The sequence below is a fragment of the Agelaius phoeniceus genome, chromosome 16, assembly GCF_051311805.1.
Source record: "Agelaius phoeniceus isolate bAgePho1 chromosome 16, bAgePho1.hap1, whole genome shotgun sequence".
NCBI lineage: Eukaryota > Metazoa > Chordata > Aves > Passeriformes > Icteridae > Agelaius > Agelaius phoeniceus.
Window position 1 is genome coordinate 14108713 of NC_135280.1, and position 27171 is coordinate 14135883.

A 27171-nucleotide genomic window follows, 5' to 3' on the forward strand; every position below is an offset into this window, starting at 1 on the left:
CAGGAACCTACCACAAGATAAAGTCAGGCAGCTGTAAATGAGATCCCAGAAAAAAAAATTAAATCCAGTAGATCAATTTTCTGCACAAAGCAGCATTGCTTACAGGAAAATATTTACCAAAGAGCCTCTGTTGCCTTGTCAGACACAGAATCATCATCCAGACTCCAGCTGTAGAGCAGCTTCCCCATGTTCCTATCAGCTCTTCAGTTTGTGCTCATCAACATGATGCTATACATCCACCTTTTCCCACCAGGATCTGCTCTGTTAGCCAGGAATATCATCCTCACACACCAGCACTCACTCCCTGTAGGTATTTGCAAAATAAAAGGAAGAGCTGAGGTGGGGTGAGGATCCAGTGGCTCAGACAAAGCAGTGATAGAACATGTGAGGTTTGGGCCAAAGCACCCTCCTGATCCTGCTGCTGTGGCTCCTTCCTGCATCCCAGCACCATCACCACCTCTCCCCATGTTCAGTGGGCACAGGGACACAGGGTAGGTGTGCACTCCAGTAGCAGACATCTTATTTGACATTTTAGTCACAAATCCTTCATGGCAAAAAATGAGCACCTGAGGGGCTGCTGGGATCCCTGGAGGATTCACAGGATGGGGAGGTTAGAGATGTGTCAGGCAGTTCATGGCCAGCTCCAAGCACACTCTGCTTCTCAGTGCAGCAAAGGTCACAAACCAGCATCCAGCCTCAGCTCATTGTATCAACACTCCTATCTTTAGGCACTTTATCAGGTGTGCAGCTTGCAGGATTCCACACTCACCTGCTGTGCTGCTCCCAGCACAAATCACCAGAGGTTTGAATTGCTTCAGTCCATGTTACAATCACAGAATCATTTGGGTTGGAAAAGATCCTCAAGTCCAACCATTAATGCAGCACTAGCCCCTGTCCCAAGTGCCACATCCACATGGCTTTTGAATCTCTCCAGGGATGGTGACTCCACCACTGCCCCAGGCAGCTGTGCCAGTGCCTGACCACTGGCACACTTCACTTTCAGTGAAGAATTTTTCCCCATAACTGATCTGGACCTGTCTTGGCATAACTTGAGGCTGTTCCCTCTCATCCTGTCCGTTGTTCCCTGGGAGCAGAACCTGACTCCCACCTGGCTGTCCCCTCCTGTCAGGAGCTGTGCAGAGCCAAAGGTTCCCCCTGAGCCTCCTTTTCTCCAGGCTGAGCTCCCCCAGCTGCTCCTGGTGCTCCAGTCCCTTCCCCAGTTCTGTTCCCTTCTGTGAACATGCTCCAGCCCCTCAGTGTCTTTCTTGCTGGGAGAGGACCACGAGTGCCCCCAGGACTAGAGGTACCTCAGCAATGGCCATGGGGACAGTCACTGTCCTGGTCCTGCCACAATGCTCCTGACAGGATTTATCACCAGCTGTAGGATGGAGAAGGTGACTCCTTGACTGTCTCAGCACTCTCTAAACTGTCCCTATTCTTTTCCTCTTCCATATCTGAACACAAATGAAATGTTAGGTGATGTTAATAAAACTTCTCAAATGGTCCCCCAAACAGCAGGAATTTTTCTCTCCTCTGTGCACAGCCAGGCTTCCTGTAGCTTAAAGAGCTGGAGCTTGTCCTGCCCAGCACAGCACCCAAAGAGTTAACCAAACCCAGTCCCAGCATCTTAATCTGGCAATTTAAAGATAAGCTAAACAAATACCAGGGCTGCTCAGAGCCCCACTGAGCAGGAGAAAGGATTCTTATAAACCATTTGCATGGTGTAAAGCAGACACAGAGGGAATCTAGCATGGCATTTCTGTCTGAACAGCCACTGCTCCTTCATTCAAACCAAGGGCTAATCCCATTTTCAGACACAAAACTAACAGGGTTCACAGCTACAGATTCCCCTGCTTTTCCCTCTACACTCTCTTGTTTTCATGGCCACCATGTCCAGTGCTTGATGTCCTGAAGAACCAGACAGCATCCAAAGAGAGACAAACCAACATCACCAGCTGGAAGACATAAAGACCAACAAAATAAAGAGGAGACTGAAGTGGGGGGATGTCTAGAAAATAAGAACTGTTTATTTATCATAAATACACATCAGCTAGGCATGCAGTTTATCCCACAGACTCTCCAGAAAGCCACACAGTAGAAAGCTGCCTCCCAGTTACTTCCCCTTTTCCACAAGACCAGGATGAACTCCCTTAGCCAGCAGCTCAGTGATCTTTTCTGCCATGTTCCACCAACAGGATCTGTGTCTGCCAAAGGCAGCAAGCTGTCTCCATGCCAGCAAACTGCTCCTGCCTGGGCAGACCTGGAGGTTTCTTAACTAATTAATTGATTTTTCCAGTGCTTGTTCAGAGCACAAAGGTGAGCAGGGATTTTGTGGATAGGGGGGTGTATTCACAGACCTAACTGGGGATCTTGCTGCCAACATCTGTTTTAAGAAAGGCCATTTTTAGAAACAGTATGAAATGAGGCTCTTCAGGCTCATGTCAGAAATTTGGGCACATTATTTAAGCAGCAACCTCTGGATTTTGTCCCCACTAAGAGCACTGCACTTTGAACAAGCTGATGATGTGGGATCTGATAATTACAGGTGGCTCCTCCCCGTGCAGGGAGGGCTGGATGTCCCCAGCACTGTCCCTGCCCTCTGCCCATGAACCTGTGCTGGACAGTGCCTGCAAGCAGCTGCTGAGAGTGGCTGTGCCTGAGGCACGAGGTCAGCACAGAGTTCATCCCTCAGTCCTTGGGGCTCAGTTCTTCTCCAGGATTCTGGTGAGGAGTTCATTCAGCCGGTTCACCATTGGCCTGGGGTCCTCATTCAGTCCTGCTGCAATCATGGCATTCTCATAAATCTGAAAAAGAGAAGAAAGCACTAAATAAGCACCAAAGCAACCTGCCTGAGGGAGGAAGGGAATGTTACTCCCAGGACCAGCATGCTGAAACTAAGAATGTCTTCTAGGGCACCTGCTAGGAAAACATCGACCACAAGTCCCAGAAATACCCAGGGGCCACAGAAGGCTGTGACTCCTGCCCACTGTAATGGTTCACCCTGTTCCCTGCCATGCCTGGTCTGCAGCTGGTTCTGGGAAGGATGGTGCTGCTTTTGGAGAAGGTCCAACTCTCACCTGGTCGAGCAACATCTGGGCCAGATCAGGCTGACTGTCCTTCAGCTCGCTGAGCCTCTTAATCAGAGCATGCCTGCAAGAGAGAGATCAACACTGAAACTTGCTGATTTAGGACACAGTGAGAAATTTATTTCCAGAATGAGCAGCTAAGTCACAGTGGATCACCAAAGTCAACTTCCTTGCTCCTGTTCTGGGGGCTTCTCTCTTCTCTCCTATCTGTCCCTACAACCCCCATGGTCCCCAGAGGGCTGCACACTGTGTGTGGGGGGCTCACATTGAAGGTGTCACTCAGTGTCACAGATGAAGGCTCTGTGGCACTGACTGCACATACTGGGGAGGACTCTGCTACTTGGCAGCCTTTACACGGCCTCCTCTCCGCCTCCACTGCTGAGAGGCTGCTGTGCCCCAGGCCTAGTGCTGCTGCTGTCCCCCCTTACCCTGTGTTGATCTCCAGGGTGGGCTGCAGGAGCTGGGCTCGCTCCTCCTGGGTCTTGGCCAGCTGCTGCATGCGCAGGAAGTGGCGGGCAGCGCCCATCTCCAGCACGGTGATCATGGCAGGGTGCGTGTCCAGCCGCGGGGTCACCTGCGGCACAAGCACCGGTCAGGGCTGCCATGGACAGTGCACATCCAGAATGGAAAAGGGTCACCCAAGGCTTGCAAATCCCAATCCTGCCTTGCCCCAAATGATAGAGCCTGCAGTAAAACTGGCAGCCCTCAACACATAGCTACCATTCAAGCAAACACTCTGAAAAGCTTTCACAAATCAAGCAGAAGTGAAGGATGACAAACTTGCAAAAAACCCTTGATGTTCTCAACTCAGCATTTCAGCAGAACAATATCAGACATTGCAAAATATGACTTCCAAAAGACTGTTATTGATGTGGAAAGCCTGGACATGTGGGGAAAGTCTGAGGGCTTGGAGTCTCCTCAGCACAGGTCTACACCAAGATGATTCATTCCCATCTCACAGGAGCTGCCTAAACCAGCAGGAAAGATGGGGGCTCAAATGGCTCCACAGTCCACAGGCAGTGGCTGCAGCTGGACCCAAAGCATTCCTTGCCAATACACCTTTCCACAAGCAAGAAAAGTCACCAGCCTGTTCTGGTAACCTGAGCATCAACTGCAATATGGGCTTTGCTCAATACACACTGAGATGTGGTTCTTCTGCTGCCACCCTGACCAGCCAATGACAAATGCCAGCATCCACACCACTTACAGGAGGCACAGAGAAGAATGTCTTCCTACAGTGTCCAAAGAAAACTCTGTGGCAGCAGATCCCCAACCACCTGTCATCTTTTTTCCCTAGATCATTACCTCCATGGATCTCCTGTACTCAGCTACCCAGACACAGAATACCCACCTTCACCCCAGTGACTCGAGAGCCTAAGGCATTCCTCATCCAGGCCATCAGATCCTCAGCCTCCTTCTCTGTCAGACGTTCTCCAGCTGGCAGGGAAAGAGGGCACATCTGAGTGTGCATCTATAGTGTGCAATGGACAATGAGCTGAGTTTCCACTCTTCCATTTCACACTTTCATTTATCAGTTCTCTTGTGGGAGTGGGAGTGCAGCACCACTCAGCACACACCTACATATCCTCATCCCAGACTGTGCCACACCTGGAGAGGGCAGGCTCATGCTTTGCCAGGGGCTGCCTGCCTCTGCCTGGGCACCAGATATATGCATGGGGTTGAAATAAAATCATGGCAACTCCACACATGACATTCCATTTAACTTTGATCATGTGAGACGAATCCAGTCTACAAAAACTCTAAGCTACCTCAGACCATGAGAATGGGAGGGTGGAAGGCTCTTGCTCAGGAGCTGCAAGAACAGGGGAGGAAGGTGTCCCCTCACTGCTTGCTCAGGGTAGCAGGGCAGTGTGCAGCAGGAGGGGACAGGGGAGGCTCACAGTACCTGGGCGGCTCTCCTCAAACTTCTCTTCCTTATAGTGATCAACAACAATGTCTGTCTCCACAGAGATCAGCTTCTTCTTGTCAAACTCCCGGAGGTGCAAGAGTGTCAGCTCATCAAACTGCTCATAGCAGAACAGCACCTGTGCCAACAAAGGGACAGCAACGCATTGTTTGGGATGTAACAGCATTCCCTCCTTCCCAAGGCAGCTCTGTACCAAACAGCAGCAATATCACACAGGAAACTCACAGGTTCAACCCCACAGTGACTGTCACTCAGGGCCTGACATGAAATCAAACCCTTGAGGGATTTGTTACCATGGGTGGCAGGTCTGCAGCTGAACAAGTTCTGCTGCCCAGGGAAAGTGAGAACCAGCACTGCCTCCACACCTGAGAGGGCCACCTGCCCACAGAGGACAAATGTAACACAATTCCAGCCCTGCACAGCAGCTCCCAGCCTCCTGCTCTGGGATCCAGCAAAGGTAGGAAACAGATATAAGAACCAAGTGTCTGTACAAGTACTAAATGACAGAATATGCTGAGTTGTAGGGGACCCATCAGGATCATTGTCCCAGCTCTTCCCTGTGCAGCACACCCCAACAATCCCTGTGTCTGAGAGCATTGTCCAAATGCTTCTTGAACTCAGACAGGCTTGGTGCTGTGAGCACTTCCCTGGGGAGCCTGTCACAGTGTCTGACATCTCTGGGTGAAAACTTCTTCCTGATACCCAACCTAAACCTCCCAGCTGAGCTCCAGCCATTCCCTTGGGTCATGAGAGTGAAAAGATCGACCCCTGTCCCTCTGCTGGCCCTTGTGAGGATGTTGAAGACCACAGTGAGGTCTCCCCTCAGTCTCCTTTTCTCCAGCTGAATGGACCAAGTGCCCCCACCCGCTCCTCATATGGCTTCTCCTCCATGCCCTTCACCACTCCCATGGCCCTCTTTTGGATACTCCTAACAGCTGCATGGTTTTGTTTAACCTTGTAGTTAAGAGTGTGTGACAGGTTCCTCCTGGCCTCATGTCACAGAGCAGAGGCAGAGGGGGCCAGGCAAAGGCACTGTGCTGGCAGGGCTCTATCACAGGCCTCAGTGCCATGCTCAGCCCTGAGAACCAGCCCTGACCATTACTGCAGCAGCTCAGGGTGTTGCCCCAGCTGTGGCTGTTGGAATTAATACCAATAGAGCCGGATGGGACGTGCCTGGGCTCGTCTGGCCCTTGCTGCTTGACCAAAGGCGGCAGCTGTGGTGGTTTCACCTCAGAGACACCTCTGGCCAGCTGCATGTTGCACCTGGGTGCTTGGGACAAGTCCAGGCATGCAGGAGCTCGGGTTTACCTCTGGTGGAGAAGCTTAAGGTGATGCTGAAGGAAAGGAGTTGGGTTCTGCTGGAGGGTTTCGATCCAGAGCTTTATTCCTGGCCCATAAGCCTCTGAATGCAGCAAGAGCCCTAAGAGAACCTCCCTGAACCGTGTGGTTGCTGTGTCTTTTAACCCCGGGGAGAGGGGGAGGGAAGGGGCAGGGATCCCACCAAGCAGGTAAGGGAGGGGAGTCTCAGGGGACAAATGACACCTGGCTGGCCCAATGTCCCCCAGGGCTGAAAGGCATCTTTTGAACTCTGCCTTCTGGAATGCCAGATTGACAGACAGCACTCAGCAGGGGCAAGGGAGGGGAAGGGAGTGGTGATTGGCACCTGGGGAAGGACCGAGAAACTGAGGCAAGGTATGACATCACACTGCAACATGTGGCACCACTGCTCACCCACCTCCATGTCCTTCTTCTTCATGGCCTCGAAGTAGGGCGAGTGCTCGGCCAGGTGCCGGTTGGGGGCACACAGGTAGTAGATGTTCCTGCTGCCGGCCTTCATGCGCGAGCCGTAGTCGCTCAGGCTGGTCAGCTGCCCCGCGGGCAGCGCCGACGACTCGTAACGCAGCAGCTTTGCTATGTCCTCCTGCAAGAAATGTGCTCCTGTCAGCTCAGCTGGGTCACTGAGCTGCACCCAACCCCAAGGATTCTCTTGGCAGCCATGCAAAATGGCTCAGGGGATTTTGAATCCCTCCTTTCCTGCTCCAGATATTAAAGAGGCAGAAAAGTGATCTAGAGAGGATGTAGGTCAAGCTCTTCTGGAAATGGGAATTAGGCAACAGGAGGGGAAGGCCCATCTTTATTGCCCATTGTAGTTGACATTGTCATCAGCTCTTCATGTCACCAGGAAGGGCTGACAACAGTGTGGGCACAGAGACTCTGCAGGATTTCAAAATAAATGGGAAGCAGCACCAGTCAGAAAGAGTGAAAGTTGAGGTACTAGAGAATCCATAGGTCTTGGCAGACCCAGGAACACAAGTTATGGGTGTGCAAGTTCCATGGGAAGTAGCAGTCTCCCTCATGCCAGCTCATGGTGATCTTTCCCATCAGCTGCAGTTTTCAAGATTCATGGTACCTTGACATCCTGCTCTGCTATCGTGACAATCCCCTCTCTCATGAACACCCCATACTCCTCAAAGAATTTGGCATATTTCTCAGGGTCTTTCTTGCTCTGGTCAATGAAGAACTTGATCAACCTCTTCTGCAAAACATCACGGAGCTTCCTGCAGGAGGAACAAGCCTTTTTTAAGACAGCTGCTAGAGCCAGACAAGACATTTTAGGTGAACATCTCTCTGTGCAGGGCCGTAGTGAGTCCACTGTCCCCTTTCCCTCATGGCTTTACATCTTTTCCTTGTATCTCAGTCCAGAGATACTCTTGCTTACCTGATCAGGGCACTCTCCTGCAGAAGCTCCCTGCTGAGATTCAGGGGTATATCCTCACTGTCCACAACACCTGGAACACAAAGCAACCCTTGAACAGTGATGCAAACACAAGGGCCAGGCTCAGGAGGGCAGCCCCTGTGGAAGCCATCGTCCATAACCTGCTATTCCTGGTGGCACACCCACCTCTAAGGAAGCGCAGCCACTTGGGCAGGATGTCTGCAGCTTTGGTTTGGATGAGGATTTTGCGGCTGTAGAGGGCAACGCTGGAGCCCATTTCCCTGCTGATGTCAAACATGGATGGCTTCTGCAGGAAAAGAGACAGGAGGTAACACCCACACTGTGCAGGGTGCCCCACATCACACTGTGGTATTCCCTACAATGCTGAACCCAACGAGAGCTGAAGTCTTGGCTCTCTTCCCTAGAGACCCACCCAAGCCATCCCCCTGCTCCTCTCATGGCTCATTATCCCAATTACCCTGCGACACCAGCCCACTGCAGAGATGCCCCACTGGATATTCCTCCCTGCAGCCACGTCTGCCTCCCTTCCCTAAGGAGCTCTGCCCTTCTCCCCTTTCAGAGAGGCTGGGCAGAGGTTCCAGGGCAGCGCACGTACTTGCTCGGGCACGTAGAAGATGCTGCGGATGTTGAGGGGAGCGTCGGTCTTGTAGTGCAGGACGTAGCGGGGTTTGTCATAGGCCTGCGCTATGAAGCGGTAAAACTCCTCGTGCTGCCACTCGCCGATGTCCTTGGGCTCCAGCATCCACAGGGCCTGTGCAGGAGCAGGGAGAACAGTTCCCATCAGCTCTCTGGCCTCCAGGATGCCAGAGCAGGGAAATAGAACCTTTCAAACAGACTCTTAGGCACAGCCTGGGAGTGAGATGTGGCTCAGGCACATTATCAATGAACAAGCTACTGCCCCTCGTCTGGCCACCCCTCAGAGGTAACTCTTGCCCTGCAACATCTATAGGGCAGCTTTGTCTAGCCCCAAACAAAAGGGATTTGGCTAACCTCCTTTGCCTCACACTGTTGGGGCTTCTAGCTGGTCAGAGTGACTCAGAGAAATGTTAGAAAGTCTCTTTTCCCAGCCCGGCGCTTGAAGAAGGAATCAAGGCTCTTCATTTCTCGGTCTCAAGGTTGTTTATTGTATCTTATCTATAAAATTCTTTCTCCTGTCCAGCCAAGGTCTGCTCAGCACGACACTCAGAGGCACTCTGCCTGCCCCCAGGGTGGTGTTATATCTTTATACTAAAAATTATACATACAATGTTTACAATTACTTTCCAATACCTATCACCTATGTTAGACAGTGAGCTTCTACTCTAAACTAATCTAAAAGTGCCAACATCACAGCAGAAGATGGAGACCAAGAAGAAGAAGGAGAAAGGCAGGATATGCCCAGATCTCTCCATCTTGCCCCCCTGAATCCCCATTCTAAAAACCCCAAAATCTACTTTTTCACTTTGTGATAAACTCACTATCATTCTACTTAATTTGTCATGGCTTGCAGATCTTCATCTAAGGTTGGTAACTTGCTCCACGGGTCATAATCAAAACCACAGGGGCATTTTGGGCTCTGTACCAGGGTCTCTGAGACCCCTGGCAGGGGTCTTGGCTGCTCAGGACAGCCAGAGGGATGTCCTGGGTCCTGACATCACACTTGCCAATGGCCATCCTGGGCAGATCCCACAGCTCAACTGACTGGCAATACTGGTCAAGTTCTCAAGGCCTAACCAGCAAGTAAAGGAAAAGCAAAAGTTTTAGTGAGCCTTTTGCAACCAACCTGCCTCTCTGATGGAGGCCACTGTCTCAGCTAAGAGCTTGTGAAGCAGCTCCTGCACTGTTTTCTGCTGATTTGTTCTGCTGATTTGTTCAACAGTGATGCAAACACAAGTGCCAGGCTCAGGAGGGCAGCCCCTGCCTCACCCCTGTGGAGCTGGGAGCTGCTTTGTGAACCACTGCAGGGTCACTGCTCCACCACTGTTTCCCACATGAACACATGCCATGAGCTCCAGGCCCACCTGCTGCTGCTGCTCTAACTCCCCCAGTGCTTTCTGAAGCACTCAGCCCATGCTCACAGCATGTTTCAGTTTCCAGTACCTGAGCTAAAGACTCGCACCCAGCAAAGATGTGGGACTCAATGCAGAACTGTGTGTTTCCAGCTGAGTGAAGCCCACCTCAGTCACTGCCTCTCTTTGCCACTCAAGCCCAAACGAGCGACAGGAGCGATTTCTGGGGACAACACCAACATCCAGCCCACCCTCAGAGCCCAAGAGTTTCAGGTCCCTGGCAGCCCTGAAATCCTTAAGGATTCCTCTGCCTCACAGCCTTGTTCCCCTCATTTCCAGCAGACACAAGTGTCCTGGAGGGTTTGCAGGATCACAGGTAGGATTATGGACTCACTGGGAGCTAAGGTGTTTACAGTAGCTGTGTTTTGGAAAGTGCTGCATTCTCAGGGGCTCACTTGTAGCTAACAGTTATCCCAGTTAGAGCAGAGAAACCCCAGCTCCATGCTGTGAGCATTCACAGGCTCATTGAGGAGAAATCCCACCAGGGAACCAACTGTGGCTCTGTTTGCAGTGAACTGATGCTGATGTGTGGAAAAGCACAAAGCCAAGATCCTGGATAAAGAAAAAGCATGAAATGGGAGCATGATGAGAATCAAGCTGTTGCTGTAACCCAAGGGAAAACAGACTTTCTGATAAGAAGATAAAAGTCCATGACTCTATTAAGGGCATTTCACCCCTTGCTCTACTACTGCTCTTCTCCAGGGAGCCTGTTCTATTGATTGTCAGGCAGAGAGAGCAAACAGCTGTCTAAAGCTATTTCTGGTTTTGTAATTTAAGGGGCACAGCTAGAAAGCCTTTGGAACAGAAACACTATCATGCAGGAATCCAAATAAATAATCAGTGACTAATAACACCAATTACAGAACCTTAGATAAATTAACATGGTAAAATGTTTAAATACAGTCTTGAGAGTCTGTGCAGTCGGTGCCACATTCCAGGAAACAAAAAAGCCACACACATGCTCTCTACCTGCTCTCTTAGGTGAGAAAGCTTTAAACAATCAGAAGAGAAGATGCTGGAGGAAAATGATTCATAGATTTCTGTTTTAAAGATAATTAATTTCTCCCAAGTGATGCCTGCAATTGGGCCAAGAACATCTGAGTAAAATGGATCTGGATGCAGTATAATGCCATGGTCAGAAAATGCTCAGCTAGGAGCTGGGAATAAATCAGGCTGTGAGCTGCTGAAAAACCCCAACCACTCCCTGTGAGCTGCTGAAAAACCCCAACCACTCCCTGGCAGGGGCTATTCCATGTAAAGGACAGAAAGAAGTGCAGTGAGAGGTGTCAGCACACCACCAATCCCATCAGCACTAACATGTCACATGGCTTGAACAGAATAAGCATTATAAAGCACTGAAATAATAATTCAGGACAAGGGAAGAGAACAGATCTTGCTGATCTCCAAGACTTTTCCACAATAAATGCAAAGAAGCTGTTGCAGATATGACTTCAGCTGGATTGTCTCCTTTTGCTCTAATTAACTGATCAGTGCAAGATCTGAGATATCCTGGCCAATCCTCCCCTGGCTTCCAGGGACAGCTTTGTGCTGTTTCCTGTCTCCAGGGGAGCATTACAGAGGTTCACCTCCATGAGTGACCTGCCTGTGGCCTCCACCTCACCTGTAAAGTGTTAATTCTTCTCCCATTGAGGTACAGGGGGAAGCTGATGAAGTTGCTGTATTTTGTCACCACCTCTGGAATGGAAAGAAGACACAGAAGGGTCACCTTTGTGGAAACAACACAGCAGGAATTCCCTCAGTAACAGCAGGTGAAAGGAGTTGCAGGAGAGGAAAAACCCTGTAAATTCACCTCCCATCTGTGAGCACCAAGAGAATTCCCAGAGCCTAGGGGGAACAGCATTCCCCTCCTCTACTCACCCTTGACTCGGTCTTCATTTGCAAATTCTTTGCAGTCTTCTTTCAGGTGTATAATAATCTTAGTCCCAGCTCTGACCCCAGATGCTTCTGCAATCTCAAACATCCCTGAACTAGGATTAGAAACAAACATTGTGTCAGTTTGTGCCTCAGGTACACTCATGATAGCACAGAGAAATTGTTCAACTGAGAGCACACACAACACTTCAAGGCTGAGAGGAAAAGGCAAAAAAATGTCAAATACTCCTTATGCTCTGAGAAACCCCAAAAAACATGTGGCTGTTTTCCCCAGAGACCCAGACCCAGGATAAACTGCTCTGCAAAAACACTAGCTACTGAAAACCCAAACCAGGCTGGTGTCTCAGTTTTCTCAAGAATTTAAATAATGTAGTAAATTCTTTATTCTCAGGAAATTTTAAGGGGATGCTGAGCTTGTCACCCTCAGAAGCTCCAATTCCAACATGTCCAGCAGCCCACAGCTTTGCCATCACAGATATTTGCAACTTGAAGCAAAAAGCAAAGGATGAGCACACAGCTGTGACCCCCAGGGAGATGTACCTGCAGCTCCCAGTGCTGCACAAGCTCTGCTCTCTGTGGTGCCCCAAGCCAAACCTCAGAGGATGATTAGACCCAGGAGGTTCAGTTTGTCCCTGTGGTGTGGCCCCCTGAGCTGGGATGAACAGGACAGGCAGGCACTCTGTCCACAGCATGTCTGCTCTGAAAAACCAACCCTGCCCTTGCAGTTCCCACACGTTTGGCCGGGCTTTGTTACTGTGTATAACTAGAGCAGGACCTAAACCACTCAGCCAGGTCCTGGAAGAACACACAAGCCCTGTCTTTGCAGGGCTTTCAGGCCATGCCAGGACACAGCCCCCCATGCTGCCAGCCCTCTTTGCAGCCTCACCCATCAGATGACCAGTGGTAGCCTGGGCTGCCTGGCTCTGCTGACTGTGAGAACACCTCCACTTTATCAGCCACCATGAAGGCTGAATAGAAACCCACTCCAAACTGGCCGATGATTTTACTGCTGGCTTCAGCTTGGCTCTGCAGAGCTTCTAGAAAAGCCTGCAGGAACAAAGGAGACACAAACCAGCACAAAGTGACTTCAGGAATTGCTGGAGGTTGTGATCAATGCCCAGCTGGGCTCCTCAGGCACTGCAGCCTGGCAGTGCAGCACCCTCACCCCATGCTCCTGCATCAATGCTCTGAGGAAGGTTCCCAAGGAAAAGGGTTTCTGCACAGGGACTGCACCTCTGGAAAAGGGGAGCACTGCTTAGAGCAGTAAAAGGAAAACAAGCAAGAGCTTGGTGTCAATCAGGAACAGCAAACCTTAAAATGGTGCCTCCAGAGATGAAAACAAAAATCAGGTACATATGTACAACACCTTGCTGTGGGGACAGAGCTGCTGCTCCCCTGGACAGGGGGCAAATACCAAGTGGGTGGGTGCCCCTCTGTAGGGATGGCTGGGCTGGAGGGTGTTTGGAGTGAGGGCAGTGGGTGCAGCAGTGCCACACACAGGGCCCAGCAGCACTGCCTGGGCTCCCTGGGCCTCCCACAGCACAGCAGGGACCACTGAAAGCCAGGAGGCTCCACAGGCAGGTTTCACCTCCCAAGAGGGAGTGTCATTTCACAGCTGGGCTGAGGGCCAAGGGACAAAACAGAATGAAAAATTACCAGGAGAACAAAAGTGGTTGCAACTGGAGAAGAGTTTTTTAAGGGAGGGAGAAGGATCCTCATCCCAAGTTACCTTTGAGCCTGATCGAGCAATGGTACCAAGGTTAGAAATCAGCTCCTCCTGGGTCATCCCAATACCTGTGTCCTGAAAAGAAACAGCAATTGCAGCTCAGGGATATATCAGGGAATATCAGCAGGGAACCATTGCTCCAGCAAACAGCACCCAAGCAACTTCTGCCTCCACCTCCCACTGTCTCCCTCCCCTCTGAGTAGTAAATCCAACAGCAGACTTAGCTGTGCCTCCATCTGCCCATGGCCAGGAACACAGACTCAGAGGGCACAGAGCCCCAGGGGCAGCCACAGCTCCCTGCAAACCCCAGAAAGCTCAGAGACTCTGGCCATTTCTCAAGGAAAGACAAAACCATGCCAGGACAGACTGGATTCTACATCCCTCTAAAAAGCACAGGATGGCAGTGCAGGAAAGAGATGTGAAGCCAGGCATGGCCCCACAGTGCCAGATGTCATGCACAGAGACAGCCTCCATTCCTGAGCTGCTCTGAGGGGGAGTGAGGAGCAGAGAGAAGCAGCTTGTTTGCAGTCTGCAGATGTGGAACACTGGGAAGCAGCAGCAGAGCAGCAAAGCCCTTAACTCTCAGGTAATCCAGACCCTTCTCTGCAAGCCCTGTGCTCCATGGTGTGAGTATGAAGCTGTCAATGTCCAGGAGAGCTGGGTATGGCATTCCCATGGGAACAGCAGCCAAAATCCAATGCACCAGCTACACTTTGTGATGCTCTGCCCAAGCTCCTTGTGACTCCCAGGTTATTCCAGAATTGCACTGCTGCATGCAGATAAACATCTCCCTGCAGCTCACACATCTCAGGCAGCAGAGCCTGCAGCAGCACCACCCTGAAAAGGCTGCAGTAAGGCTCAAACCTGGCTGCAACTTCAATTTGCATGACACCCCAAGGCAACAAAGGTAACAGCAAACCCCAGCTAGAGATGGCCACCCTCTCACAAAAAAATCTTTCCCCTTCTGTTGTCCAATGTGTTTTCAGACTTGCTCCACACACATTTTCCACAGGAGCAAAGGGCAGGCTACTGCCCTCCAGGATGCCACTCCCAAGAACAAAGTGCCATTCCCCCTCCCAAATCCCAGCAGTCTCTGTACCCAACACAAGCATCCCAAGAACCCACTGTTACATGTTCTGAGCCACTCTCTGAGGTGAAAAGTAGCCAAGTGAGATGTGATTCTCATTCCCATGAGGGATTCAGTTCTACCTGAGTACCTGTGAGCATGGTTATCACAGCTGACAGCAGCTGGCACATCCAGAGTGGGCTCACACATCCCCAGTGCCTTACCAGGGGTGGGATTTGGTGTGCAGGGTCAGCAAAATCAGCTGCAACAGAGCTGGCAGCTCTTAGGTGGCTCAGAGGTGAGGAGCCAGAGTGACCTCTGCCACCCATGGGGCATTTACTGGGCTTATTACCAAAGTAAGTTAATGGCAGTATGGATTTCTTAATGCAGTGCTTAACTGCACTAAAGGATTGAACTGTTCAGCTTGTGAGGTGCCATGTGGAAAAGACATTTTCCTGCCCCCAAAAGGCAGGGCACAGCAATCCCCTTCCTTTGGTTAAATCCAATGAGGCCAGTCCTGGCTGAGAACAGGGATGATGCCCAGTACGATCTCAACAGTGAGAGATGAAAAGCCAAGGAAAACAAACAGCGTATGGCAAAATCTCAGGAATCTGACATGGTCCCTCCCCCCAGGGAAGAAAAAGCCAGAAAGAACAGCTTTCAGCATCTGGTTCAGTTTTTCTTCATGCCAGACCCTGAACAGAACTCTGATCCCCTTCTATTTATAGCACAGCATGTCACTCCCAAATTCCAGTGTGTTAAAAAAAATACATCCTTACCCCATTAATTTATTGGCTATTGAATTCCTAATGCCCTGCCAAACTTACTGCAGAATGCTTAATGACAGTTCCTGGAGACTGCTTTGATGAGGGTGAATCTCATGAACAAAGAAAGCAGGGCTCAAACAGCCAGGATGCTGACAGGGGGAGCAGAAAGTGAAGAGCCTGGCAAAGCAGACATTCCCTCCTGCAGGAAAACACCTGGGTGGATTAGGATGAAGACACCATCAAGATTCAAGCCACCCTTGCCATGTCCACATTTCCTGCAGCTCTCCTTTGGCTCCCCTCACCACATGGGGAGGGAATGGGAATAAAGGAGCAGCAGAGGAGAGATGGGAGCTGAGCTCTGCAGAGCAGGAACTCTGCAGTCATGGGAGGCAACTGAACCTGCCTGTGAGCAGCCCACCTCAGGCTGGGCCCACACAAGTGCTGGCAGCTCCAGCTCCATGAACTCCAAGGAAGCAGCTGGTGGAATTTCTACTGCCCTCCTCACACTGCTCTGTGCTGCAGCAGCTGCTGCTTGGCTGCTGGGCACCAGGAACCACCATGGCATCACCCAACTCCTGCACACTCCTTCTGCCCACCACCATCAGCACCCACAGCATTACAACTTCTCTTCCCCTGCACACGGTTCTAGCCCTCCCTTCAGCCTGCAAGAAAACCTTTATCAGGCTGACCACAGCCACAGGAGGGCTATTTGTAACAGCACAAAGCAAATTGTACCTGGGCTTCTCAAATTACAAAATGAGAGATATGCTCAGAGTTCCATGTGCCAGGTGTTTCTCTACAGCTTGGAGAGACCAAGACACAGAGTTCAGTGTGCTGACCCTTCATTAGCTGAATGTTAATTACAGAAGACCTGCTGTTACCCAGCAGAATCACCACCTCCTCACCTGGGTGAATTTCTCCTCTGGCACTTCTCAGGGTGCAGAGTAAAAATCCTCCCCAAACCATCCCCAATAAAAGACAACAAAGAGGCTGTAGACCTTCAGAGTATGAAGGGCTGGTGGCCACAAGTGTTGAACTAAACTCAGTAATATTTACCCCAAAAAGACATCAGCTGAACTTTGTTTTTAGCACCTTTTTATGTGTGGAAAGCTCCAAGGTACCAAAGCTGCTGCTAACCTGCACCTTTGTGCCTTGTGAGCCCTTTGTTCTAACCCTGTGGTGGGGGTGCTGGATGTTTGCAGAGACCTGCTGTGTAAGATTAGTTTAGCTTTGCTCATTACCTGAGTCCAATTTAAAGTTTTGCAGAGCTTCCTTACACCTAACAACCTATTAAGCAGCCATTAACTGCTGCCTCTGCCATGACTGCATTGCAAGGAATGCTCCCAGTTAGAGGGACCTGGCTGAACTATTGTGTCTTTCACTTTGCTTTGTTGCAAAACAAACACTTGAAACATTTATTTCAGTATAAAACCTCAACGGGGCATCAGAAGAACACTGAGTATATTATAAAGACATGCTGCTTTCACCAGTTGATAAGGTAATAAAATCCCAAAATGTCTGATTAGCAAATGTGCCCACTGTTATTTAAATACCTTGATTAAAGACTTCAAATTCACAAGACCAGGACAGCAGCTGCACTAGAGCAACATTCTGGTTTGGGATCATTAAAGCATCTGCAGCAGCAGCAACCAGCAGATGAAAAGCCAGACTAAAACTGATGCCTGTGAACACGAGGTAATCTTGGCCTAGTACATGGGAGTTGTCCAAAGCAGAGAGCCTGAGCTTTCCTTTGCAAAACCACAGGCTCAGCCTCCACCCATCCAGGTCTAAATACCCACTGTCCAGAAAAGTACTGCCTTTCATCCACTTTGAATTTCCCAGTTTTATACAGGACATGCTCTGATTCTGCCGTGAAGAGAACTAAAAGATTGTGCACTTCCTTCCTTGGGCCACAGGTTATTTGAGATGTGTTTATATTTCTGGGTTCTGGGCTTATTTGTTAAAGATGATGCAACCACTGGAAGCTGTAGCCCATCCCTGCAATCTGTGGCACATTTCTGTAGATTTACTTGCACCTAAGACTTGCTAAAGTACAGCCAGATTTACCCCTCTATCTCCACCTGCCCATCTCCTGCTTCCCCAAGCCCAAGTGACACAGATGCTACAGTGCAGGTCACCCTCTCTGCTGCAGCCTGGTCCCACAGGGGAGGGGAACCTGCTCCCTCACCCTCCCCAAGCTTTGTGGGACACAAGGGTGCATCTGCACTGACCTGCTACAGCCCAAACATCCCAATCCTTACTGGAGCCCAGCACAGCCCAGTGCCTGTTACAGGCTGTTTGTGAGGCAGGAGAGATCTGCTCAGTGATACAGGGAGCTGTTGCAGGGAGGAGTGGTGTTTGCAGTCATTTTAACTCCTCCCAACACAGCAAACTGGTGATTTTGTGGTTTCACAGACACTGATTTTGGATGACAGCAACAGAGAGATGAAAGCCCAACAAAGGGAACAGAGCAGCCCAAGCTCTGGCTGCTCCCCCATGCTGGAAGAGCAAGCACACTCCCTCCCCCAGCAGAAGCAGCCATCAGCTCTGTAAACATTTCAAACCATTTCCTCTCAATTGTCCTAACCCTAAATTAAGCCTCAGCAAGGAGCAGGGCTGCAGCCCTGAGCTCACACATCCCCACCAGCACAGCAGAACTGCACAGCTCCAACACCACCAAGTGCCTGTCACCTTGTGCAGGTGCTGAAGGTGAGCTCAGTGCTCACAGAGCCTTGGGGTCTATAAGAGGCCCTCTGGTCCCACCCCAAAGGGTCCAAAATCACATTGGTAAAGCCTCAGCATGCGGAACTGCAGAGCTCTGCAGAGCTGTTCTCACTGGAAACACACCCCTCACATTTTCAAATGGATTTTCTTAACCACTCTGACCTTGCAGGCTGTGGCTGCTACAGATGGAGCTGTCCTAGAAACATGAGGCAGTTTTCAAAGGGATGGAGGAAATGGTGGAATTTGCTAAAACAACAGGATTTTGGTGAAGGAAGTGAGGTGGTGGAATTCAGTCAACATGTCCCTCTTAGCAGCCACTACACTGCAATGCTTAGGTGGAATATTCCTGAATGAGGACATCCATCAGAATTCTGAGTCCTGCTGTGCCTATGACTGGAATTCAGTCCTGGCAGAGAACAAGGAGAACTGCAGTCACTGAACAGAGATGAGTGCAGTCCTGTACCAGATCTGCACAATCCCCCAGGAATGTGCCTGTAAGGGCCATCACACCTTACAGACCTGCCTTTTCTCAGCTCAATGAGATGCAAAGAGATGCTACAGGGCTTGGAAGAGGAAGGGAGAGATTCAGCAGATGCAGAGGCACAGAGCAGCACGAAGATCTGAGAAGGATCCAGGGGTCAGAGTGAGACAATGGGACCTTTCTAGGAATAAAAAAGGGGTGACCCTTGTCACAGGTCATGTATGAGGGACCTGCTGCCTCTTTTTTGGTGGGTCCTAGTGGGTACAGAAACAAAACAGTGGCAAAGGGAAGATCCATCTCTGCCTCAATCACTGCAGCAAGCCTTCTTTCACCTTTGCATTCCTGAAAGGCAGAGAAATGTTCTGAATGATGCTTGTTCACAGTAAGCATTATATGCAGTTTGCTTCCTCAAGAAGTTATTTATAACCCCCTGACTGGAGGTAAGGAGCTTTTGGCACTCTGGAGAAGGCAAAGCTATTAAAGAGATTGGAGCAGCGTTGTTCTCACTGCTCCCCACAGCCCAGGACTGCTGCAGTTAAAAGCTTCCTTGTTAAGACTCATTTAATGGCATTAGAGAGGCACTGGCAGCCAGGCAGGGGGTTATAAAATCCCAACCCTTAACCCATCTAACTGGGATGGCATCAGAGGCACCCTGTGAGGTGGGCAAGCAGCTCTCCAGCCAAACTGCCAAACAAGGGGAGAGCTTCCACAGGGACAGGGCAGGAGAGGTAACAATGTCTTGATGGAGTCAGATGCTTTGTGTCCACTACAATCTCAAAAGGGAAAGATGAATGGCAGGAATGACCCCCTGCCTGGGGCTAAGTGAGGGCTCCTCAAGCAATTGGTGTTAACTGGAGTCAGAAAACTGCAACAGAGTGACAGGAATAGCAAAGCCCCTGCACCATGGTTTGAGAATCTCTGCTTGGTGATTGTGGTGCCCACTGACAAGCACTAACTTCCCCATGGCAACTGCAGCACTTGCTCTGCAGAGGAACAGAAATATAAAATAACTGTGCAGCCTCCAGCAGCCCCTGCTTTTGTCCCACTTGAAAAATATCAGCCTGTGTGCTCTGTCTGTGCCACATCTCCCCTGGACCTGCCATGGTCCCTCAGGGCTGCCTGCCTCATCCTCCTCCTCCTCCTCCTCCTCTGCTCTCCTAGGAATGTCCACAGCCACACTCATGGCTGACAGCTCCACAAGGAAAATGACCAGTTTGCCTTCTTAACATTAGGAACTCTGCCAAGAAAACACCAAAACTGAGGCTCAGCCTCCCACCCTGGCCAAGAGCCACAAGCAAGATCAAAGTACAGAGAGAAGGCCCAGCTCCACGTCCCTCCCCACACTGAGGCCCACAGGTGACTGCTCTTACAGACTGTCTCCCTCCCAGTCAGCATTTTGTCACCAGCAGGGACAACCAAAACCTGGGCACAGGGGAGTGCTCTGCTACTGCCCAAATCTACAGTGCCAACTGTGCCTGAGGGCAGAAGCTGGACTCAGCCTCTCCTGGAGCAGGAACAGAGAGACAGGCAGCAATGGGAAGGCTTTCTTACCACCCTGGCATTTATTTCCCCTCACCCAGGGGAGAGAGAAGGTCTGCAAAAGCAAGCATGTAACACCTCAGACTTAAAGAGGAAGTGCATGAAAACCTCCCCAAAGGTCAGGAGGAAACCAGATTCACAACTTACCCACTAGTGAGAAACTCACACAACCAGGGAAGTGCACTAGACAGGGATACAGGGAGAAAAGCCACTGGTACTTCCCAATAGGGGAAGAAGGAGCAGCAAATTTTCCTATGGCTACAAATGGGGAGCAGACAGCATTGCTGGTTTCTCATCAAATCCTGAGGTTACAGCCTCATGAACCAGAACTGAGGACAGAATATTTGGGCAGGCTTGGGGACTGTGCTGCTGCTCAGTTGCCAGTGACTCCTCACAGGACAAAGGGCAGTGATGAGAGCAGCAGGGAATAAGACCCTACCTGGATGGTGATGGTTCCCTTTGCACTGTCTGTCTGCAGGTGGATCTCCAGCTCTGGCAGGGCCTTCCCCTCTGTCATCAGGCGGTGCCGCAGCTTCTCCAGCGCGTCGCTGCCGTTGGAGATCAGCTCCCGGATGAACACCTGGGGACAGACACAGCCTGAGCCTGCAGCCTGGCCCTGCCCTGTGACCGTGGTCACAAGGCTTGTCAGGATGAAGAAGAGACGAGAATGTTGACTCCATGATCAGAAGGCTTGATTTATTATTTTATGATATATGTTACATTAAGACTATACTAAAAAGCAATAGAAAGGAAAAGGTTTCTTCAGAAGCTAGCTAAGCTAAGAATAGACAAGAATGAATAACAAAGATCTGTGTCTCAGACAGAGAGCAAGAGTCAGCTCTGCTATGAGTGGTCAGTAAATCCAAACACCCACAGGACCCCACAATCACGGGTCTACCTGTTGCATTCCACAGCAGCAGATAACCATTGGTTACTTTTGGTTGCTGAAACTGCAGCTTCTCACAAAGAAAAATCTTAAGAAAGGATTTTTCATGAAAGATGTCTGTGACACTGCCCTGCACAGCCCTCCCAGACACCTGGGAGATCACTGGCCCCCACAAACTAATTCCCAGCTCCCCAACCTGTGCTTCCCCATTATCTGCCAAGAGAAAAGTTTGTCCAAACTCAGTGTGAAACTGCAGAGGCTCAAGGCTTGGAGTCACTTGGCTATACCTACAAATTGTTTCAAAAATACATTTTCAAAGTGTTTTACAAAAACATCATTCAAGAAAGCCTGACATGAAAGCTCAGGACTCACTGGGAACTGAACAGTTCCTCTCCCAGTTCAACCATTTTGGATGTATCCCTTGACAGAGATGGGGCTTTGCCAACAGAAAATCTCCCAGCAAGCTGAGGGTGTGTTACCTCTTTCTCCGAGTACAGGGAACGGGCAACAATGTCCAGCAGTTTCTTTGTCTCAGCCTGGAACTCATGTTTAGAGGCTGCACCTGGAATAAAGGTTAGGGTTGGGGGTGCTCAGCTTGGAGAAAAGAAAGCTCAGGGAGCACTTAGAGCCCCTTCCAGTGCCTAAAGGGGCTCCAGGAGAGCTGGAGAGAGACTTTGGACAAGGGCCTGAAGTGACAGGACAAGGAGGAATGGCTTTACACTGCCAGAGGGAAGGGACAGATGGGATATTGGGAAGGAATTGTTCCCTGTGAAGGTGCTGAGGCCCTGGCACAGGGTGCTCAGAGCAGCTGTGGCTGCCCCTGGATCCCTGGCAGTGTCCAAGGCCAGGCTGGATGAACACATCTGTACAGCCAGCCCTGCAGGCAGGGAGCTGTGCCCAGGAAGAGAATCCTCCTCAGAAAAAACTAAAACTACAAAACATCTCAGCTGAAAGACCATCCTTGGCCTTTTAAAAATAGCAAGAGGCATTAGAGAACTCCTTTCTCCTGCAAGAGGCATTAGAGAACTCTGGGAAAACACAGGGAAAAGGCACAAGTCCCACATCACCTGTGCCATGCCTTGCTGGTGAGGATGTACATCCCCCAGGGATGGGGTGAAGCTGGAGCATGGGCAGCACATCAACCCCACCAGGGACTTCAGCCTGGCAGTCTCAAAAGTACCTCCAGGAAAACCACAGAGGCAGAGTTCAGATGTGATTTCTGTGCTGGACTAACTCATTGCTCAGACTGCTTTAGAGCAGCTGTCCCTGAAGCTGTGCAAAGCAATTCATTCTGGCCAAAGGGCTGACACCAGGACTCTCATCACACCTCCAGGGTGCACAGCAATGACCTGGGCAGGCACAGCTTGCTTCTGGGATAGAAAATTCTTTTCAGCCAATTCCAGTGTTTGTGGAGCCTCCACACACACACACACACACGACCACCAACTGCCTGGCAGTGCCCATGGATGCAGTCTTGATGTCCCATTTTCTCAGTAAAGGCCATGCTGACCTCCACACCCAGGTTTTGGGAGGTGATGGTGAAACACAGATGGAAAGGATGTGGTGAGCAGCACCTGCACTTCCTCCAGAGGCAGCAGCACTGCTGAGCAGGGCTCACCTTGACCCAGGAGCACCCCAAGAGCATCCCCACATGTGTGCCAGGCCCACCTTTCACGTTCTCTGTGTTGCTGATGATGGTGTGCAGGGGCTCCTCCTCCTTGCTCTCTGCTGTCTGGGTGCTGTACATCCTGACAGCAGCAATGCTGGAGGCAGGAACATTGTGCTGGAGGCTCCAGTGGTGGAGGATTTGTCTTTGCAGACATGCTGCTCCTTTTGCTAAAGACACAAATGGAGATATTTCAATACACATCACAAGTCCAGCACCAACAGGAGCACTCCCCAGAGGTCCCACCTAGGTAACCCCATGGGAGTTACACTGTCTGAACAGCTCCCTCACCACCCAACACCCACCATTCCCCTCCAGAATTGCCTTCACTGCATACAAAGGGCAAGTTGCTACTTTGGCTCTTCTGAAATAAAATTTTATCCAGAAGATGACAATTAGCAGCTTTCCTACTGAATTAACCAGAAAGAGGCAGTCTGCAGCTTTCACTGCTGTTTCCTGGCTAAGTTGAAGACAACTCTCACATCACTGCCTATGAGAATATAAATTGGCAATAGATATTTGGCCTCTGGCTGTCCAAGCACAGAGATTACACCCCCCAACAAAGCTGGGCCCAGGGCAAGCAGCACATGCAGCAGCAGCAAGGCCACCAGTCCCAAAATCAGTGGGGAAAATGAGACCAGTCAGGAAATGGCACCACCCCCTTAAGGTCAGGGATTCCCAATTCTCCTCCTTTTATTATGCCCAGGTGAATCCAACAGTTTTTTCTCTGTTGGGGATGAATCAAGACAAACCTGGTCACAAAAAGACCATGGCAGCACCACAGACCTCTGAGCAAAGCCTGTTCCCTGGAGTGATTTCTGAATTGCTGGGATAATGCCAGAGCAGGATCCCAGAGGGTGAGGACCTGACCCTGCAGCTGCCCTGGGGAAGGCAGCACCTTGGCCTCCCCCATGCTACAATGAACATCAACAGGCTGGATGGTCTGGGAAGCAGAGGAGGGGCCAGGACAGTCTGGACAGAGCCAGGAGAACATGGATAAGCAGCACAAGTGGCTGGAAGCAGTGACAAGCTCAGGTTTTTCCTTACAGCTCACTCTGTGCCTGTTGGCCATTTCATCCAGCAAGGGAAGGAGCCAAACCCTACACCTGACATTCTCAAGGGGTCCTTTCTTCAGATGATTGGGGACAAAAACAGCCAAAGACTGAACCAAACCCCATTAGTACGGTGTGAGTCCCAAAACACATCTGTGACCTCCTTGGAAACAGCTTCCAAGGCCACCTCCTGCCCTCCAGGCCAGCTGACATGCTGAGGGAGCTCAGTCCCTCCTGAACCTTCCTCCACCTTGCCACAGCCCTGGAGTGAACTCTGCATTCCAGCCTTTTCACCAACATCCCTCATCCTCTGGCTCAGGCTCACTTCACAAGTGCTCTGCAAAGCTCCTGCCCCCCACAGCAGGTCCTACAGTCAGTGTGGTCACCAAGAACAGGTCTTGCTGCTCCAGACCATCATGCTGGGCTCTCACTTGCTCCAGAGCAGGAGAACATGAACCCCTGAGCTTTAACAGCACTTCTGTCTCCTGCACCCCATCCTCAAGAGCTGACAGAGGAGGCTCTCAGTCCTCGTTCTTCCTCCTCCTCCTCCTCACAGAAAGCTTTGAATCAAGATCCACTTCTCCAGCCAGAAGCTTGAATGACTCCCCAGTCATTCTGCCCTTAAAGAAAAGAGCCCACAAATAGTTCTAAATGCATCTGAACACCTCCCACACGCATAACTGTGCTCTGCGTCACAAACAGCTCTGCTGCATTACCACAGCACACCTTCTGCAACTTCCATTCCACTGCCTGGATTGCCTGGCAAGGGGCAAACAGCCCTGGCTGAGGTGGAGAGCAGCAGAGCACTCACTGTCCAGTCCCTCATCTCCAGAGGGGAAGGGCCTGCAGATCAGGTTTATATCTATTTTATACTCATTTTATGCTGGGTGCTGTAGGATACTGCATTGTACGTAAGCACACACACAGACACACACATATCTCCCAAACAGCAGAAATAAAAGAGAGAATTTTGCTCCCTCTCTGACTCCAGGATCCAAAAAAGACACAGAGCAGCAGCAGCTTAAAACCTTAAGTTCATTTCTATCATCAGATGTCCAGCCCATGAACACCAGCTGACTCTAGAAACTACAGCTACTTATAATTTTATTTCTGGCTATTTATAATTGTTGATGTATTCACATTTTTGCCTCCCTACCTCCAAAGCACAATAATAAATCACCACCCATCAATTCGGAAGTTCCTGTCAGATTTGTGCAATGTTTGGTTTTATCATCCTTAATTAGCAGCCTGTCCCATGCCAGGGAGCCAGAGCTCATTAAATACAAACTGCAGCACCTCCAGCCCATTTGCCTCTTGAGAGTCCTTGCCTGAAGCAAGGGAGCAGAAAAGGCTCCTGGCTATTCTGGGTATAAAAACACAATTATCAGCACACAAGAGCTATTGAGAAGCACCTGCTGAGGTAACAGGGAATGTGCTACTCATAACGAGCCTCAGAAACAAATTCCTAAGCCCAGGTGATAAAGAAGGAATGGCTCTTGCCCCAGATATGCACTGTGATGTGTTGGGGCAAATCAGGGCTTTTGATAGTGAGTTAATCAAATGTGGAGCTTTAGCACAGCCCACACCCTTTCCTGTTCCCATCACTGCACAATCCCACATTGCACCCCAAATTCCACCTCTCTGTGATCCCAGTGTGCCCACGGCCACAGACCTGCCTCACACACTCACAGCAAAGCCCTCAGGGGCTCCTTTCAATCCAGACACCACAGTGATCCCCCAGGAAACACAGCCCAGGCTCTTCTGGAAAAAGCCCTGCAGTGAGCAGAGCCCAGCACCAGGCAGAGATTTATGGTGGGAAACCCTGCACAAAGCAGTTTGTGGCTCAAAACAAAAGAGAAGAATTTGGGTCAGCAGGAGCCCGGGGAAGCTGGTGCAGGAAAAGCTCCAGCATTTACCACTCCCAGCTCAGATCTCCTCACACAAAAGGGCTCCTGAGCTGGGAACCAGATCCCCAAAAATGTGGGGAGAAGAGAATTCCCTGCCTGACCCACTCACACCAACACATCTCCCAAAAAGCTCTGCACCAGCTCCAGCCTCTGAAGTGGTGAAGCGAACACTGCAGCTGTGCCCGGTGAGGGGAGGGAGGGCTGTCCCTGCAGCCAGGACACAGCCCAAAGGAGAATCCTGCCCCTCCCTCTTATCCCCACCCCACACAGCTTCTGCTCACTGCTTCTTCCCTGAGGGCCTGAGTGACAGCTTAAGGGATAAAACTCGGGCTCTGCTGCAGTGTCTGACCCACCAGAGGCAGCAGCTTTGTTCCCAGACATGGATGCTAACAAGGCTCTGGGGATTTCTGTGGAGGAAGAGCTAGATTGCCCAGAAACACCCAAGTGGCACTCTGTGACACAATAAACCTGACAATCCGACCCTGAAAGTGACCCTATTTGTCACACAGTTTCCCCTGATACATTTTCTCTTCATAACCTGCAGGGAAAGCACAGACCACAGCAACAACATGCAGATCTGTCAGTTAGGGGCCAACAAGAGATAAGGAAACAGCACAGGCTGCTGACAGGCAGGACACTGCTCACCATGCTTCAGTTAATGGCAGCTCACAGGCACATTTCCAGTGCATGAGGGCCTTGATAAGGGAGCACATCCCATAACTGAGGCCTCAGAGTTTTAATTTTCTTAGCACTTACTCCTGTCAGCTGACTGAGGTGAAACTTCAAGTGCACCCCTGGAAAACACAAACCCTTCAGGCTCATCTGTAACGTCCCCTGGTAGTGACTGGCCAGAGAACAGCAACGCTGCTGCTGCCTTCTGCCCTCATGCAGGTACTGGGCTGTGCACCCTGTGTGAGCTGGGACGTGCACCAGGACATGATGTGAATGTGCTGTGCAGCCTGTATGAGCCAGCAGGTACCCCTGGATGTCCTGCACACCTTATAAAGGCCAGGAGATGAACTGGGAGTGCTGTATGAACCAGGACATAAACATGGATATATTACACACCCCTACACGAGCCAGGGCACGAACCTCACCGTGCTACACGATCTGAGCACGCTGTATACCCTGTATGAGGCAGGACACGGCCCTGGAGCCGCTGGTGGCCCTGAGCTCGCTCCCTGCCCCACGCGAGCCCGCGCTATTCCCAGCACAGCCCCAGAAGAACTCGCCCCTCCCCGGGAAGGAGCGCTGGGCGCTCTCGGGTCAGCTCGTCGGCGCTGTGCACGCTGCTCCCGCGCTGCCGGGCCCGCGCCCGTTCCGAGCCTGCCGGCAGCAGCCGAGAGCGATCGGGGGCTGCCAGCGGGACGCGGACCCTCCGCACCTCCAGAGGACGCGCAAGGCCGAGAGCAATTCCGGGCAGGCGCGCCCGTCCGGGCCGAGCCGTGGAGGTCCGGCCGCTCCCTCAGCGCGGGGCCCGCGCTCCTCGCGCCGCCCGTCCCCCCTCACCTGCGGACGGGCGCAGCCGGGGCGCGGTCCCGGAGCGCCGCAGGGCCGCGAGCAGACACCGCCCGACCCGCGCCGCCGCCATGCCCGCGCTGCCCTCCCGCCGCGCAACCTGATGACGTCACGGGGCGGGGGCGCGCCCAGTCCCCCGCGCGCGGGC

General features: G+C 51.1%; 1 protein-coding gene across 1 annotated transcript; it reads right to left on the reverse strand.

Annotated features, from left to right (window-relative positions):
- Positions 1 to 1997: 1997 nt before the first annotated feature.
- Positions 1998 to 27171, reverse strand: TRAP1 (TNF receptor associated protein 1). Its single transcript, XM_054643567.2, has 18 exons — positions 27015 to 27171; positions 22549 to 22716; positions 21360 to 21442; positions 20434 to 20574; positions 13421 to 13492; positions 12578 to 12738; positions 11677 to 11786; positions 11420 to 11493; positions 8346 to 8501; positions 7916 to 8036; positions 7733 to 7802; positions 7424 to 7571; positions 6749 to 6934; positions 4993 to 5131; positions 4438 to 4523; positions 3515 to 3660; positions 3078 to 3150; positions 1998 to 2804 (listed from the first exon to the last, which is right to left on the reverse strand). The coding sequence occupies exons 1-18, from the start codon at positions 27094 to 27096 to the stop codon at positions 2703 to 2705; spliced, it is 2118 nt and encodes a 705-aa protein (XP_054499542.2). The 5' UTR covers positions 27097 to 27171; the 3' UTR covers positions 1998 to 2702.

What these genes read in the sequence shown, in the direction of transcription:
- TRAP1 (XM_054643567.2), bottom strand. Translation starts at nt 27,096, where the DNA reads ATGGCGGCGGCGCGGGTCGGGCGGTGTCTGCTCGCGGCCCTGCGGCGC. An exon ending in TACCACTGGTCATCTGATGG is followed by an intron (nt 11,787 to 12,577) that starts GTGAGGCTGCAA and finishes TTCTAATCCTAG; the next exon opens with TTCAGGGATGTTTGAGATTG. An exon ending in TGAAGAAGAAGGACATGGAG is followed by an intron (nt 5,132 to 6,748) that starts GTGGGTGAGCAG and finishes TTGTTGGCACAG; the next exon opens with GTGCTGTTCTGCTATGAGCA.